At 44.4% G+C, this 18,843-nt stretch overlaps 1 protein-coding gene across 4 annotated transcripts in view; it reads left to right on the top strand.

The window, feature by feature from the left end:
- The window catches only part of LOC147725893 (long-chain-fatty-acid--CoA ligase ACSBG2-like), a 680,835-nt gene extending 663,132 nt beyond the window's left edge, over window positions 1-17,703 (top strand). For all 4 annotated transcript variants that reach the window (XM_086960036.1, XM_086960035.1, XM_086960038.1 and 1 more), the window contains one exon: window positions 11,654-17,703. In XM_086960036.1, the coding sequence (XP_086816162.1) occupies window positions 11,654-11,730 (77 nt within the window). In that variant the 3' untranslated portion in view covers window positions 11,731-17,703. The remainder of the gene's footprint in view (window positions 1-11,653) is intronic.
- The last annotated feature ends 1,140 nt before the right edge of the window (window positions 17,704-18,843 follow it).

Raw genomic sequence — 18,843 nt, 5'->3', positions numbered from 1 at the left:
GTAAGGGAGAGTCAAGGTGTCGTGCTAGAGCTTGGTCTTCAGGGGTACCGTTGGATTCATCCTTTAGTCCTTTTACGGTACTACAAGTTTTTGTTCGTTTCCTTCAACGTTTTGAAGCGGGCCTCAGCTGTTTCAAGGAATTTTACCATTCGGCAGCTCGGTTGGATATCATCTCCTTTGAAGCAGGCGAGCACTGCTTGCCTGCAGGTCCGTATCTTATGGATGTTAAAAAGTGATCTCAAGAAGTAGTGTCGTTCTTGGATGAGTTTGCTACAGATAGTGATCAAATGGACTGTGTTTTCTTTGCTGTTCCCGCAAAGTCGGCATGTTGTTGGTAGGTGTGGCCGTAACCATGGAGGTAAGTGGGCCGCTGGCGGCAGTAGCCCTAGGTGAAATTTCAGGAACGTCTCTTTTATTTTTTTAGTAAAGCCTATCTGCAGATAAGTTTGAGGCGAGGGCATGGTATATGATTGAACTGTAAGCCAGCTGTGAGCCCGCTCTGATAGTGCGGCTTTGTCCTGCAGCAGTGATTCCTTCCGGACTGTCTTGTTGACCACCTTTTTGAAGACTGCTGTGTAGCCTGGAAATTCCCAAAGTTGTTGTAAGCCAAGGTCCTCGATGGTGGCCTCCAAATACCGCCTTGCCAGACCGGTTTCTTTATTTTGAAGTTCCTTCCACAGGAGCGCATTTAGAGTTTTCGGGTCTCCCCTGCTTACTTTATGCCAGGTTTTCATGTAGGCTCCCTTTCGTGCCAGCTCTTCTTTTTGTAACCCAAAATTCTAATCTCATCTGGGCAGGCGATGTATACCTTTTAAGGCCGAAGATCATACGAAGCGCCTTTGCTACCGTTCTGTCTACTAAAGAAGTGTCCCTCCCTCTTATAGATTCGCTGCCGTAAGTGATGGCTGGGATTAACTTTGCCTGTATCACCTTTATGAGAGGAAGTAAGCTTGGACCAGAAACCATGTTTTTTAAGTTTCCAAGTGCCGCCGCAATGGTTAACCCTCTCCTTTTTATGGCTTCACATTGCGGCGTGAAATTGCCCTTGCCGTCTATGATGACCCCCAGATATTGATATTCACAGACCATTTCCAGCTTTCTGGATGATAAGAGTCCGTTTTGTGTTGCTTTCTTTTTAGGAAGGTTAATGCACATAACTTCTGATTTTTTAAGGATTGATGGTAGACTCTAAAAATAAAATGCCCCCACAGGTTTGAGCCTCGTGGGCTCTGAATAAAAAATGCCCCAATTACCACGTTGGAGCCTCGTGGGCTCTGAATGACCAAAATCCGGCCCTCAACGTTGGAGCCTAGTGGACTCTGAATGAAAAATGCCCCAATTACCACGTTGGAGCCTTGTGAGCTCTGAATGACCGAAATGCGGCCCACAACGTTGGAGCCCCGTGGGCTCTGAATACAACTGTACCCGCACACGTTGGAGCCACGGGGCTCTAAATCCACAAATGCGCGACTAAATGATGGAGCGGCCTGTTGCCATCCGGGGCCGCTCTTTACCTGAATCGGAGCTCCCCCCCAGACGCCCGCACTCACCGGCTGCTGCTGGGCACGTCGGGACGCCGGTGGGCTTTCTCTGGTGGCGGCTGGGGGACTCCCTCCACTACAGGGGTCCCGCTTGCTGGCTGGCCGCTGCACGAGAGCTCCTGCTCCTCTGGGCTCTCTCTCTGACACTGCACCTTCTCTCGTGTGGCCACAGGAGCGTGGGGTGGGCTCCCGTATGCTTCCTGGTTCTCGGCCGGAATTTCTTGCGCTCCCAGCCAGGCCCCGCCCCCGTCTCGGAGAGGGCTGCCTGGCTTTCGGGTTTCCTCCGGGTCGCGACAGTGATTTCCTCGAGGCGCAATACGTGGTAGGCTCCTGTTTCTCTTCTCAATCCCTGGCAGGATAGGCACCCGCTGGGGCTACAACACGGCCCCAAGGATCCCGCTAGGGATGGAAAATGCTACTTACCAGTATGCATCTGTTCTTGGCATGTAGAGCTGCAGAGTCATACACTTAGCATTAGATCGCCACCTGGTGTTGGGCTCGGATGATTGCAGGTTGTTGTCTTATTGGAAGAAGTCTTTGTAGTCACAAGATAGGTGACTCCTCCCTTGGACAATACTGCACATGGTCATGGACTCCATCCTCAGATTGTTTTTCGCCATGATGGGAAATGATGGAGTTAGTAGAAGTAAAGAGAAAGGATGTCCATGCGTGTGCATCTAAGTAAGATGAGAACTGGAACGGATATAAGTCCCGGGGAGGTGGGAGGGCATGTACGACTCTGCAGCTCTACATGCCAAGAACAGATGCATACTGGTAAGTAGCATTTTCCGTTCGAGGCATATGAGCTGCAGAGTGTACACTTAGCATTGATTGTGCAGCAGTGGCTCCCCTAGCGGTGGTCGCTTGTATCCGTTGCAGTATTTTGAAACAGTGTTCTAAGGACAGCTTGGCCCACTGCAGCTTGCTGCTTGGCCTGCACATCAAGACAATAGTGTTTAGTGAAGGTGTGTAGTGTAGACCATGTTGCTGCCTTGCATATGTCCTCTAGTGGTATATTTCATAAGAAAGCAATAGAGGCTCCTAGTTTGCGAGTGGAGTGCGCTCTAGGAGGAACTGTCAGTGTACGTTTAACTTTTTGATAGCATATTTGTATACACTTTACAATCCACCTGGCAATCCCCCCTTTAGAGATGGGGTTGCCTTTGTATGGGGAGAGAAATATACAAATAATTGTTTTGTCTTTCTAAAGGATTTAGTCCTATCTGTGTAGTATAACAGAGCTCTTCTAACATCTAAGGTGTGTAAAGCCCTTTCTGCAACAGAGTCTGGGTTTTTGAAAAATACAGGTAGCTCTACAGATTGGATAAGGTGAAAAGGAGTGATAACCTTTGGCAGAAATTTTGGATTAGGCCTAAGAACCACTTTATTAGGATGTATTTAAAAAAATGGTTCTTGTATTGTGAATGCTTGTATTTCACTAAGTCTTCTGAGAGAGGTGATGGCAACAAGGAACGCAGTTTTCCAGGTTAGGAATTGTAATTCACACTTGTGTAAAGGCTCGAGAGGGGGTCCCATGAGTTTTGTAAGGACAATGTTCAGGTTCCACACCGGAGCAGGTGGTAACCTAGGTGGGATTATTCGTTTTAATCCTTCCATGAATGCTTTGATTGCAAGTACTCTGAAGAGAGATAGATGTTGCCTATTTTGTAAATAGGCTGCAATTGCTGCCTGATGCAGGCGTATGGAAGAATAAGCCAAATTGGACCTTTGTAGATGTAAAAGGTAACAAATGATATTGTGGATGGAAGCATCCAGTGGATCAATATGATTATTGTTACAATATATTGCAAATCTTTTCCACTTAGCGGCATAACACGCTCTGGTAGTGGGTTTCCTAGCTTCTTTAATTATGTTCATACAGTCTGGTGGCAGGTTTAAGTAACCAAACTCTAAGACTTCAGGAGCCAGATCGCCAAATTCAGTTGGCTTGGTTTTGGGTGTCTTATTTCTCCATGGTTCTGTGTTAACAGGGAGGGTGTTAGCTGTAACTTTTGATGTGGAACCAGTGAGAGATCTAGTAGTGCGGTGAACCACGGTTGACGTGCCCATGTGGGAGCTACTAGTATTAGTTTCAGAGACTGTTGTCTGAGTTTGCGCATTACTAGTGGAATAAGTGGGAGAGGCGGAAAAGCTTACGCAAATCTGCCTGACCAGTTCATCCATATCGCATTCCCTTCCGACCGTGGGTGTGGAAACCTGGCGGCGAAGGTTGGGCATTTTGCTTTTTCATGGGTGGCAAACAGATCTATCTGTGGATGCCCCCACATTTGGAAGAACAATTGAAGAACTTGTGGATGTATTTCCCATTCATGAATCTGTTGTGACTGTCGACTCAACTATCTGATTGTGAATTCCTGGAAGGTGTTCTACTGTCAGGTATATGTTTTGAGGAATTGCCCATCTCCAAAAGTTCTGCGCGAGCTGGGACAGTTGTAGAGAGTGTGTCCGCCCCTGTTTTTGTATAGTCAAGTCAAGTCAAGTCAGAGAATTTATATAGCGCACTACATACCCAGAGGGTCTCAAGGCGCTAAGGAGGGGGAGGAGGATTACTTGTCAAATATCCACGTTTTAAGTTTCTTTCTAAAAGCTAGGTGGTTCTGGGTAAGGCGAAGGTGAGCGGGGAGTGAGTTCCATGTTTTAGCAGCCAGGTAAGAGAAGGATCTGCCTCCCATGGTGGTCTTGTTGATGCGAGGTACAGTGGCGAGGGCTTGGCTGGAGGAGCGTAGTTGGCGGGGGGGGTGTAGAAGGACAGTCTTGAGTTGAGGCATTCTGGTCTGATGTCGTAGAGTGATTTGTGTGCGTGTGTTAGCAGTCGGAAAGTGATTCTCTTATTGACGGGTAGCCAGTGGAGGTCTTTCAAGTGACCAGAGATGTGTTCGTTGCGCGGGTTGTCTAATATGATTCTGGCTGAGGCGTTTTGGATTTGTTGGAGTTTCTTTTGGAGTTTAGCGGTGGTGCCTGCGTAGAGGGTGTTTCCGTAGTCCAGTCGGCTCGTGACCAGAGCATGGGTGACTGTTTTCCTGGTTTCGTTGGGGATCCAGCGAAATGTTTTTTTGAGCATGCGAAGAATGTTGAAGCAGGATGAGGAGACAGCGTTGACTTGTCTGTTCATTGAAAGTGAGGAATCCAGGATGACGCCCAGGTTCCGTGCATGGTCTGTCGGGATGGGTGCTTTTCCAAGGGCTTCCGGCCACCAAGAGTCGTCCCATGCGGAGGGGGATGTACCTAGGATGAGGACTTCTGTTTTATCTGAGTTCAGTTTCAGACGGCTGTGTTTCATCCATTCAGCAACTTCTTTCATTCCTTCGTGTAGGTTAGTTTTGGCGGTGCTGGGGTCCTTGGTGAGAGAAAGGATCAGTTGAGTGTCATCCGCGTAAGAGATGATGTTGAGGTTGTGTTGGCGGGCGATGGTCGCGAGGGGGCTCATGTATACGTTGAAGAGGGTGGGGCTGAGAGAGGATCCTTGTGGTACGCCACAGATGACTTCGGTGGCCTCGGACTTGAATGGTGGAAGGCGGACTCTCTGGGTTCTTCCGGTGAGGAACGAGGTGATCCATTCTAGTGCTTTTCCTTGTATTCCGATGTTTTTGAGGCGTTGTAGAAGGGTGCTGTGGCAGACTGTGTCAAATGCTGCAGAGAGGTCGAGGAGGATGAGGGCGACTGTGTCTCCATTGTCTAGTAGAGTTCGAATGTCGTCTGTTGCTGCGATGAGGGCGGTCTCAGTGCTGTGTTTTGCTCGGAAGCCAGATTGTGAGGGGTCGAGGGATTTGTTGACTTCGAGGAAGGCGGCGAGCTGGTTGTTGACAGCTTTCTCGATTACTTTGGCCGGGAATGGAAGGAGTGAGATGGGGCGGTAATTTTTGAGTTCGGTGGGGTCCGCTGTGGGTTTTTTCAGAAGGGCGGTGAGTTCAGCGTGTTTCCAGTTTTCCGGAAAGGTGGCGGAGTTGAATGAGCAGTTGATGACGTCTCGGAGGTGCGGTGCTATGACGGAGTCTGCTTTGTTGAAGATGTGGTGAGGGCATGGGTCTGTGGGGGATCCTGAGTGGATGGAGTTCATCAGGCGGATGGTGTCCTCAGTGGAGATTGGGTTCCAGTCGTTAAGGGTGTTCGCGGGGGGAGAGTGTTCAACAAGTGGTTGGGTGGGTTGGGCTCCGGGTTGGTTGTCGAAGCTGTTGTGGATGTCAGCAATCTTGTTGTGGAAGAATGAGGCTAGGGAGTCGCAGAGGGCTTGAGAGGGGGTGATGTCGTTGGAGTTGGCCGAGGGATTGGAAAACTCCTTGACGATGTTGAAAAGTTCCTTGCTGTTGTGGGCGTTGTTGTCAAGTCGGTCCTTGAATGCTGTTTTCTTGGCCTTTCGGATTAGTTGGTGGTGAGTGCGGGTGGCGTTTTTGAAGGCGTCCTTGGTGCTGGTGGTTGGGTCTTTTTTCCACGCTTTTTCAAGGGTGCGGCAGAGTTTCTTGGACTTCTTAAGATCATCGTTGAACCATGAGGCCTTCTTGTTGCCAGGTTTGCTTTGACGTTTTTTCAGTGGTGCTAAGGTGTCGGCGGTGTTGGATAACCATAGGGTGAAGTTGGCGGCGGCTAGATTTGGGTCCGAGGAGTGGGCTGTGGTGTTTAGAAGGAGCGATGAGGAGATCTGGTCGGTGGAGATTTTGTTCCAGTTTGTTTTGTACTTGTAATTGAAACGTCTTTAGTGCTAGGAAAATTGCTAGCAGCTCTAGATGGTTGATATGGATCATTCTTTGTTGGTTGTTCCATTGGCCTTGTGTGGTATAGTGTAAGAGATGGGCTCCCCATCCTGTGAGGGCTGCGTCCGTTGTGAGCACTATCTGTGGAACAGGCCCTAGGAATGGCCGTCCTCTTGTCAAGTTTTTGGTGTTCCACCATTGCAGAGAGCGATATGTACTGCTGTCTACCAACACCAGGCCTGTGAGCTGACCTTGAGCCTGATTCCACTGTTGTGCTAGACATTCTTGTAATGGGCACATTTGCAGTCTTGAAGATGCAAGATGCCATCATGCCTATTAGTCTCATGAACACTCTAGCTTGGAGAGACTGCTGGTGTTGAAAAATGGAGACTAAGGCCTTAAGGCTCTGTATCCTGGCTGGACTGGGATACGCTAGAGCTGTAGATGTGTCTATGGTAGCTCCTAGATACTGATACACCTGCAAAGTCTCTAGGTGTGACTTTGTGTAGTTGATCGTAAACCCTAAGTCGTGCAACAGTTGAATTGTCTGCTGAGTGTGTTGTACACATTGGTGGAATGATTTGGCTTTTATGAGCCAATCCTCCAGGTAAGGGAAGACATATATCTGTTGTCTTCTGAGAAGTGCCGCTACTACTGCTAAGCACTTTGTAAACACTTGTGGTGCTGATGTTACCCCGAATGGAAGGACTTTGAACTGATAGTGCTGTCCTTGTATGACAAACCGTAAATACTTCCTGTGAGCAGGATGTTTAGGGATGTGAAAGTAGGCGTCCTTTAGGTCTAGTGTTGAAAGAAAATCACCTTGTTGTAGTAGTGGGAGTACTTGTTGCAGAGTGATCATGTGAAGATGATCTGATTGTATGTAATGGTTGAGGGGCCTGAGGTTGAGAATTGGCCATAGTGTCCCGTCCTTCTTGGGGATTAAAAGTACAGGGAGTAAACTCCTGTTCCCTGTTCTTCTAAAGGAACTAATTGAATAGCATCCTTTTGTAGAAGCGCAAGAACTTCCTGTTGAAGCAGAGTCAAGTGGTCTGTAGACATTGGACGCACCTGGGTGGTATGTTTGGGGGGTTGCTGTTAGTTCTAGGCAGTAGCCATGTTGGATAATCTGTCTCACCCACCTGTCTGTTGTGATGGAATTCCAGACAGGTAGGAACTGTGATAATCTGCCCCCCACAGGAGTGGAATGCTGTAGGGGAAGCAGAGGGATGTCACTGTTTGGGAGTGGAAGAGAAGCGGTTGTTGTTATTACCACTTCCTCTTCCCTTATTATTATTGCCTCTGTATCCTCCTCTAAAGTAGCCCTTGTTAGAGGAGGTCTTTGTGTGTGTTTTGAAAGATGATGTTGTATCTGCACCGGTTTGCTTGGAGCCTCTTTTATAAAAGGAGCGGCGAAAAGAACTTCTAGTCTGTGTGGATTGTAGTGCTCCTATAGACTTAGCTGTGTCTGTGTCCTTTTTCATTTTCTCTAGTGTAGTAGTGTCTACTTCCGGCCCAAACAATTGGTTTTGATTGAAGGGCTGGTTCAAGATGGTAGTCTGTACCTCCGTTTTAAACCCTGAAATGCGTAACCACGCATGTCGTCTGAGTATAACACTAGTATTGACTGCTCTGGATGCTGGGTCAGCTACATCTAGTGCACATTTAATTGAGGCATTAGATATTAATTTGCCTTCTTGTATGAGCTCTGTTGCCTGATCTTTGTATTGATCTGGGAGGTGCTCTAGCAATTTTTCTAATTTATCGTAGTGAGCCCTGTCCTAGCGTGAGCGCAGGGCTTGTGTATTTGCTATGCGCCATATATTTGTAGCCTGCGCAGCAATCCGTTTCCCTGACGCATTGATAACCTTGGATTCCTTGTCAGGAGGGGGCGTGTCACCAGAAGTCTGGGAATTAACTCTCTTCTGTGCATTGGACACTACTAGTGAGTCTAGTGGCAGATGTCCCTTATTATAGACTGGATCAGATGGTGCTGGTCTATATTTCTTTTCTATTCTTGGATTTAACACTCTACAACACACCGGGTCTTTAAATATTTCCGGAGCATGTTTAATGACTCCTTGGATCATGGGTAGTGTTTGTGTAGACCTTTGTGACTGCTCAAATGTGTCTAATAAAAAATCCTCCTCAATGGCATCAGAGTGCATTTTAAGCCCGTGGTAAAGGGCAGCTATATTTAAGAGGTGATTAAACCCAATGCTATCTTCTGGAGGGGAAGGTTTCGTTGGGTAGTACTGAGGATCAGGAATGTCAGGCACATTAGTTGCTGGGTACTCATAGATATCCTCATCTGTAGGATATGTATCTGGGTTGATACCTTCATCTACAGGGTATGTGTGTGGGTCTGGTGTGTCACTGTCACCACCTATATCATACTCCTCAGTGTGGTGTGATGATGCAGGAGATTGAACAGGAGAAACTCTTGGTGAAAAGTAAGGAGGAATAGGTGAGGAAGAAGGTGAAGGAGAGGAAAGGTGTATTGGCGAATTTGCACAATTCTTCTTTTTGGCAGGAACCACAGGTAGAAGTGGTGTGTCTGCTGGTCTCTTTTTGTAAGGAATAGCTTCTACATGTCCAGTTTTTGGGTTGATATGAACCTGCTTTTGTTTAGGATCTGGCCTAAACAGTTCTTCTTCTTCTACAACCTTCTTCGGCGTCGATTTTTTTGGTGCCGATGGGGGTTGTTTTGTATTTTTTGCTGTAGTAGTCGTTACAGAGTCCCATGGCTTGTTAGAGGGTTTAGGTGTCTCTGAATCTGGCCTTGGAGTATTTGGTACTGAGGTTGGAGTCTCTGGAATGGAAGCAGGTCTCATTGGCTTTGAGGCGTTGGACGCTGGCTTTCCATCTTTATTTTTGGAACCGGAAGGTTTCGGAGCCGGAGATTTTTGCGGATCCGGTACAGTTTTTGGCTTCGGCGCCGCTTCATCTTTAGGTTTTGGTGTCGAAGGGTCTTTGTCTTTGGGCACCGAAGGAAGTTTTGGCTTCGGTGTCGAAGAATCTTTCAGTGTGCAAGGATGTGTGTGCTTTGGTGCCGATGGAAGAGGTGGAATTGGCACGTGTGGCTTGGTAGGTGCCGAGGCACCAGAAGGCGTAGTTGTTTTCCTCTGAGCTGGGCCCGAAGGCGGGTAGTTTGAGGGGATATTTCGGTCCCGACTGGGCTCCATGCACGGAGTGCTGACCGTTGCCTTTGGCTTGGGCTGTGTCTGTTGTGCAGGGGCAAGAGAACTCAAGGGTTGACGAGATGGAATCGAGTCATCTGAGTCCTCTGCCTCTGATATGATCTGGAGATCAGGCAAATCTTCCTCGGCGACGAGTGGAGGCTCGTCCTCGGAGATGTCTTCGAGTGGATCCTCGCCTTCGGAGATGTCTAATTTGACCATCTCCTCCTCGAAGATGGCCTCCGGTGCTGGGGCTGATCTCATCATCTCGTGTCGATGGGCCCTCCGATCCTGAATGGTCTTCTTTGATCGGAAGGATACAGAAGCTGTGGAGGTCGACTCATTGTGGTCTGGCGATAGACAGAGGTTGCAGACCTCGTGGTGGTCGCTATGAGGGAATTTTGCTCGACATACTGGGTATCTCTTGAATGGAGTCCTGTCCATGAGGCGTAGGCCGTACGGCACCGATAGGCCCAACGGCCCGCGTCGACGCACCAGAATGTAGCTGATGGTGTCGAAAGTAGTCTATTCGATGTCGATATTGTTTGTATAAAGTTTTTACATTTCGAAGTTGCTGGAAAAGTTTTTCTAGCCGGAGCGATAAAGTTTCATCCGAACCCAGTGGCGGAAAAAAACAATCTGAGGATGGAGTCGATGAACATGCACAGTATTGTCCAAGGGAGGAGTCACCTATCTTGTGACTACAAAGACTTCTTCCAAGAAGACAACCACCTGCAATCATCCGAGCCCAACACCAGGTGGCGATCTAATGCTAAGTGTACACTCTGCAGCTCATATGCCTCGAACATAATATTACGGCAGTGAGCGGGGTGGGCATCCGCGCCGACAATCAGACGGCCAGGGGATTCCCCACACCAGGGAATCCCTCAAGATAGGGATCGCCGCTCCGGCAACGCGAAGGCGCTATTTTAGAAGGGGGAGGCCAGCGCTTCCCAGGCGCTGGCAGGCATATATCCAAAAGTCCAGGGAAAAAGTCCTTCAAAATGCAGGGGGGGCAACGGCTGGGCCCAGGGGCCAGCTCACAGGGCCCTTCAACAGGGAGGCAGTCCCCAGTGATGGTTCCTCCTGGTGCCCAGCAGCAGGCTCCCCTTTCAGGTCAGGAACAAGAGAATCACTTGCATGGGGTCACAGACCCTTTTTATACACATATTTCTTTTGTCTGGAGGGTGCAGGGTAGGGGGAAAACCAGGTTTTGGAGCACTTTGTTGTGCTCAGCCCCTCTCCCTATTCACAGGGCAGGCTAGGGACATCAGACGCACCACAGGGGGCGGAGCCAGCATTGTAGAGGGAAGGCCCAGCCCTATTCTGGTCCCAGGTGCACTCCTCCCTCCCATCAACATGCAGATCTCTCCATTCACCACCGGGGCAGACCTATCCTGACTCCTGAAGCCAGGCACACCAGCCAGCCCCAGCCAATCACAAGCCAATTCACATTTACTACACAGATATGCCAACTTCTAGAAGTGGCACTTCCACACCAGACACATTAAATCTGTGCACATCATTGCGCAGCATTTAATCTCACGAGTTCGCACAAACCAAACTCGCCCCTGCACTCCCCACACTTCAGGAACTACCATGGACACACACATTCCCCATGCATCCCTTTGGGAGGGCAGGCCAGTCTCACAACCTGCACTCAGAGTGCGCGCACACTTTACACTGGGACACAGTGTTAAAGTGCGCAGAAGCCAAAAACAACCAACACCAAGTCACATTTAAAAGCAAAAAGTTTAGGGATGAACCTGTCAAAAGGGTCAAGTCCAACATACAGCATAGTCGTGGACATTTACAAATTGAACATTTGCTCGGGACAACTTTTTTAAGAAGCTTAAGCATACAGATCTGATATGTATAGCTCTTCCAACTGCTACCTGAAACAAGGCAGTATTTAATTAGCTCAGGGGCTGCTGGAGAGTCGAACAGTAGAAGAACTTGCTTGAATTCAGAAGGTCAGCTGGTCTGAATGGAAAGCACCTTCTTTGGTGGTCCGCCTTCACACATTGGGGTAAACTGGTTTCAGCATCCCTGAAGCACACCTCATGGAAAGACCTTTATGCTTAGGTAAACAGAATGTTGGTGGCTGCTCTGGGGCAAAAGAGGCAGATCTTGTGGGCTTCTGTAAGGTGAAAATGGTTAACACTGTGGTTTGATGGTCATTAGCCACTTTTTCTAACATATCTTTCTCCTTTCTTGGCCTCAGGTCCCACCTTGAAACTGCGGCGTCCAATTGTCCTGAAGATGTACGAGAAGCTGATCGACGAGTTCTATACGGCGTGAACTCTTCTTTTCATAGAATCGAGGATGTGCTAGTGTTGAGTCTCTTGGAACAGCTTGATAAGGCGTTGTAGTTTCCTGAGACTTAACTTTTTTTTAAAATAACATGGATTAACCCAATGCATTGAAAGTTGTAAATTAGTGTCAATTAAAAAAAAATTGGAATTATTTTTTACATGCGATTTATCGAGGACACAATACATTTTAAAATCTGTTTTTTAATAGCTTCATTAAAATGTCACCTGTGGTAGGACCCATTCTACCCAGCTGGCAGTGCTCCTGTCCATTTTTTGTCAACTTTATTTGACAAAATTAGCATAACTTGTAGGCAAGGGAGTAGGCAGAAAATTAAAATACCCCCACTTCAAGCCTAAACTCTTATGGCACTAAGCAAATGAAATGAATCCGTCCTACCTCCTCCCCTCACCCCAAGAAAAGATCCCTTGTCTTTTCCATCCAATAATCTATCCATGTGTCCTAATATCCATCTAATAACCACAATTTCATCTTTACATTCAGTCATCCATTCATCCTTTCATTTATCATCAGTCTTTCACCATTCCATCCAGCTGCCCATCCTTATACAAACCTATCCCGCCATCTCTAGACCTCTCAATCAAACCTTCCATTCATCCATATATCCATCTACTCTTTCTTTCATCCATCTCTCTATTTGCCCTTTTAGCCATCCACCTATTCATCCACACTTTCACTCCATCCACTCATCCTCCCGTTCACTCATCCATCCTTTCACCCTCTCTTTCACTCATCAACTCATCCATGCATTTACCCAAGTACTCATCCATCTACTCACACATCCACTCAAACTTTCACTCACCCACCCATCTATTCACCCTCCCTTTTTCTCATCAATCCATTATTTCACTCATTCATCCATATGCCTGCCTTTCACTCATGCATTCTTTCACTCATCCATCCTTTCATCCATCTATCCATACACCTTCCCTCTCACTCATCCATCTTTCATGTGTCCATCCTTCCTTTTTCACATCCATCCACCCATCCTTTTACTTCATAAATCATCCTCCCTTTCACTCACCCCATCCATCCTTCCTTCCTTCCACTAAGCCATCTATTCTTTCATTCACTCATCCACCCATCCTCTCATTATCATCCACCACCTTCCCTTTAACTCAGCCCTCCATATTTTAACTCATTATCCATCCATCCTTTCTCACGTCCATCCACAATCCCTTTCACTCATCCATCCATTCTTTCACTCATCTACCCACCATCCCTTCCACTTACCTGTCAGTTCTTTCACTCAACCATCCATCATTTCAATCACATATCCATTCACATACAGCCATCCATCCTTTCACATACTCATGGGCCTTTGTCTGCCAAGTTACAGATGAGGCCCATCAAGAAACCCACCCCTGCTGTAGCTGCTACAGTTAAGGTTTCATGATCCCCCAGCTCCATCCTTTCACTCATCCATCCACCCATCCTTTTATTCTGTCCCTCATCCACCCTTTTCTCGCCACCCATCTATCCATCCACCATTTAACTCATCATCCATCCACCCTTTCACTCATTCATACATTTACCCTTTGATCCATCAATCGACTCTCCCTTTCATTCATCCATCTATTCTTTCACTTAACCATCCAACCAACCTTTCATCCATCCTTCCACCCTCTTTTTTGATCTATTCATTCTTTCACTCACCCGCCCTTATATCTATCCAGCCATCTATCTACAGATCCACCCTTTCACTCACCCATCTACCCTTTCACTGACACACACACACACACCCTTTCACCCTTTCATTCAGACACCCACCCTTTCAGTCACACACCCACCATTTAACTCACATATCCACCCTTTCACTCACCCATCCAACCTTTCATTCACCCATCTACTCTTGCCCTCACACACACACCCTTTCACTTACACACCCACCTTTTCACTCACCCAACCACCTTTTCACTCACCCAACCACTGTTTTACTTACACACCCACCCTTTCACTCACACACACACATTCACTCACCCATCCAACCTTTCACTCACACACTCAGCCTTTCATTCACATGCCCACCCTTTCACACACATGCACACCCTTTCACTCACACATCCACACTTTCACTCACCCATCCACCCTTTTACTCACATGACCATCCTTTCTCTTACATACCCACCCGCTGACTCACCCAACCACCCTTTCACTCACTCAACTACCCTTTCACTCACACACCTACCCTTACACTCACACACCCATCATTTCACTCACACACCCATACAGAAGAGGCTCATCCAAAACTCCACCCCTGCTGTAGCTGCTAAAGTGGGTGGGTGAAGACTCCCATTTGTAGGATTAACCTTGTCACAGATTTGAGGTTTACTTGGACCCTAAATTCTGATGTATATTCATCATTAGCTACTTTTGTTGGATCACTGACAAAATATCGACCTACAAAATATCGACCTACAGGAATATCGATGCAAAAATATCGAAGGCAAGAATATCGACATCCTATCTACAACATGGTAAGTACAAAAATATCGAAAATAAAATATAGATGTTAAAAATATCGATGTTAAAAATATCGTTTTTTTTCTGTAAAAATATAAATGTAAAATAAAGTAAATAACACTAAAAAATAAAATCAACATAGTTAAAAATATCTAATAATGTTTAAAATTAATAAATAATACATATATAATAATAATGCATTAATTAAACATATACAGAATATATATATTATATATGTACTTAATGATAAGTTGTAATAATTATTTTAATAATTTATACATTAATAAAAAATATTATAAATTACAAATACATTTACAAATATAAAACAAAAACATAAATAAAAAGTCAAGAATTATGGTAATAAATTAAAAAATATACATATACTTTTAATATTTTTAAAATTAATTATATAAAACGTTGGCTAGCGTAGGGGTAAAAATTACTATTCCAACTCCAAAAAGTGCAACAGTAATGAAAGCGTTGGATAGCGTAGGGGTAAAAGTTACTAGTCCCACTCCAGAGAGTGCAACAGTAAGGAAAGCGTTGGATAGCGTAGGGGTAAAAATTACTATTCCCACTCCAGAGAGTGCAACAGTAGGGAAAACATTGGAAAGCGTAGTGGTAAAAATTACTATTCCCACTCCATAGAGTGCAACAGTAGGGAAAGTGTTGGATAGCGTAGGGGTAAAAATTACTATTCCCACTCCAGAGAGTGCAACAGTAAGGAAAGCGTTGGATAGCGTAGAGGTAAAAATTACTATTCCCACTCCAGAGAGTGCAATAGTACGGAAAGTGTTGGATAGCGTAGGGGTAAAAATTACTATTCCCACTCCAAAGAGTGCAACGGTAGGGAAAACGTTGGATAGCATAGGGGTAAAAATTACTATTCCCACTCCAGAGAGTGCAATAGTAGGGAAAGCATTGGATAGCGTAGGGGTAAAAATTACTATTCCCACTCCAGAGAATATAACAGTAGGGAAAGCGTTGGATAGCGTAGGGGTACAAATTACTATTCCCACTCCAGAGAGGGCAACAGTAGGGAAAGCTTTGGATAGCGTAGGGGTAAAAATTACTATTCCCACTCCAGAGAGTCCAACAGTAGGGAAAGCGTTGGATAGCATAGGGGTAAAAATTACTATTCCCACTCCAGAGAGTGCAACAGTAGGGAAAACATTGGATAGCGTAGGGGTAAAAATTACTATTCCCACTCCAGAGAGTGCAACAGTAGGGAAAGCGTTGGATAGCATAGGGGTAAACATTACTGTTCCCACTCCAGAGAATGCAACAGTAGGGAAAGTGTTGGATAGCGTAGGGGTAAAAATTACTATTCCCACTCCAGAGAGTGCAACAGTAGGGAAAGCGTTGGATAGCGTAGGGGTAAAAATTACTATTACCACTCCAGAAAGTGCAACAGTAGGGAAAGCATTGGATAGTGTAGAAGTTAAATATAGCATACTTATAAATAATTGTTCTAAATAAAATAATTACATTTTTTATTTTTAAATAACTACATCATTTGCAAATCCCCATTGATAATTACTAAAAACATAATTATAATTAAATAATTAATTAACAATAAATTAACAATAAATACCAATAAATATTAATTAATAAATATAAATAACTAAATAATATTCAACACTAAAATATTTTTATAAACAAAAAACATATTAATAATTAAAATTTGATTAACAATTAAAAAATGGTAAACAGTAAATTTATTTTTGAATAAAAAGTTTTTTAATAAAAATATTTTTACAATTAATAAAATACATTTCCAATTAATAAAAATTAATTAAGAAAAAAAATATTATTTACCAATTTCGAAAAATGAATTACCAATTAAAAAAATGTATTGCCTATTACAAAATTTAATTACCAATTACAAACCTTAATTACCAATTAATAAAATTAATTACCAATTAAAATAATTATCAATTAATAATTAATTTGAAATAAAATAATTATCAATACCAATCAATAATAAATAATTACTTAATTACAATGAAATTGGTTCCCACCCAATTCCCCTATAAACCCACTACCCGCTACAGAACTTAAACGCAAAAATTAATTAAAATGTATTTACAATTACTAAAAATGTATAATTCCTTTAATATAATTAAATTACTTCCCACCCTATTCCCCTATACACCCACAACCCGCTCCAATACTAAAACATAAAATTAAATTAAAATAAAATTTTTAATATATAATAAATAGTACACATATAATTTAAAACAAATAAAATACTTAACAAAAACATATAACACATACATATAAAATTCATAATAAAATACATAACAGCAAACAAATATCGATATTAGTAACATCGAAATTAGTGACATCGATATAATTGATATCGATATTACTAACTTTGATATTACTTACATCGATATGAAAAAAATCAATATTACTTACCTTAGGGTCGATATTCTGTCAAACGATATTCTTCACCTTCGATATTTACAACTCGATATTACTGTAGGTCGATATTAGGGAATCAATATTTTGACTGTGCACCACTTTTGTTATACCGGGTCAGAATCGTGATGGTGTATCCAACTAGAGAGTGGCACGACACACTGGTTTAACATAACAACATATCGATGCAGCCAAAATATGGGTTAGTGTAATACACAGAGGTTTTAAAATGCCACCATTTGAGGTCAGCCATTATGTCTCTCACTGATACTTTCTTATTGTAGCTAACAGTGACTCCAAGGTTAGTGGTATGGCAAGTGACTTTTCTTGGGAGATGATTGTCCAGTGCCCCCTCTGGGGATACCTAACCTTAGGTCAAACATATGGATGTTTGCCAACATATGTATCTTCATTACATTCATAAACAAAGCGCCAATTTATACAATCATATTCTTTTGGCCATTCCCCCCTCCCCCCCCCCCCCACACCACCCAGACCACGTTACGTGTCCCATCCCTGGCAGCTGGAAAAGGAATGGTTACCTGTTACACATGTTCTCCATCGTACATGTGTTCATTATATTCATAAACAAACCACCGACCAACATGATCATGTATGTTGCCCTTTCCTCTCACCGCCCGCGTTACATGCCCCATCCCTGGCTACTGGAGAAGGAAGGGTTACTTACCTGTAACTCAAGGTCTCCTCACATGTACCTGTGTTAGATCCATACACAGCCCCCCCCCTACCTCCTCCAAGTTAGATCTGCCAGAACAAGCCAGGATTTTCAGGGCTTCTTACTTCCTTCAGCGGAGTCTCAAAATGAGCCCAGGGCACCTGACGATGTGATGCAGGAGCTCGTGATGGCGGGTTTTCATTTACAGGAGATGTTATACAATGGAAAGAGTTTATTTTAATTCTTTTCTTAAGTAAATGGTAAAATATCTGATGTTTATACAGCAACCTACCTCTGCATATTTTTACTATTAGCTTTTTTAATGTAATTAATGCCTTTTGTTAAAACATAAAAATAAAAATGAAAATTAAACTTTGCCTCTAAATAGTCGTTCTTTGCATATGGTTGCCAACAAACATTGTGTTTCTGTTGAATAGGTGTTCTGGGATACCACACGTGTAGGAATATTATGATGTTCTGTTTCTTCATGACGATCTCATGACGTGAAACCTCGAGTGGAGGTTCAGGGCTCTGCCTTTAACCACTTGGAGGCAACGTCGAATGAAAGGATAAATGCAGTGCTTAGTTGGTAAAATATTAAGTGCCAGGGCTCTGACCAGGAGGCCACTGCAGCTTGCACCACCCATCGTCTTTGTCAACGCTCTCAAAACTACTACTATCCAACTCTCTCGCATGTAAATGCGACAGTTCAGATTATTCCAGGTCTCCAAAGCTAAAGGAATGGCTGGGGAGGCAGATATTATCAATTTTAATGTATATTGTATTCCTAAACAACCTTTGTTCTGCTCATCTCTAAAGTAGATGAGCAGCGCCACCATGTGGTAGACTGTTCTGTGTATGGTGTTGATAATTAGGTGTGGGTGCCGAGCACCTGAAATCAATTAAGTGCCGGTGCTGAGCACCGGGAAGTACCAGCTCAAATTAAGCACTGGATAAATGAAACCACCAGACATCACTAATGTGTGGGAGTGGAAGAAATCTAAAAGGAATTCCTAGTTTCAGAGTCGCTCAGGTGGGAAACTGAGATGTCACATTCTCCTATCTGTGACAGACGCATGACAGCTGTTTCCAAACGCTCACTCATAAACTGTTTCAAGAACACAAAGACAACTCCAAAGAAAAATGTATGTTTGTCGCAACAAACTTTTTAACCATTAACATAAAGTACACAGGTCAACAACAACTGATGGACAAAAAACACAAGCAGAGAAGAATCTGGCTAATTGGGGATTCATCGGCTCGAGAATAGTTTTTTCAATATTTATAATGTGCAAAACATCTGTATACGACTGGCTGTAATGAATCCAGCTGCTTTCCCTTTCCTGCCTGTTGTTTTTAGAGGGAAGCATTCTGATTGGACATTAGGGGGCTTGTTTATAAGCTCTGTGACACAGTGCAGCGCAGCGGGTCACCTCGCTGTGGTGCGTGACAGTGAGAGGGCAGGAATGCGCCGTATTGAATGGACTACAGAATATCCCTGTCCTTTCTCCTGAGAT

Source organism: Lissotriton vulgaris, chromosome 3_1 (genome assembly GCF_964263255.1).
Source record: "Lissotriton vulgaris chromosome 3_1, aLisVul1.2, whole genome shotgun sequence".
NCBI lineage: Eukaryota > Metazoa > Chordata > Amphibia > Caudata > Salamandridae > Lissotriton > Lissotriton vulgaris.
Note: the sequence above shows the minus strand (reverse complement) of the source record. Positions and strands in the feature narration are given on the sequence as shown.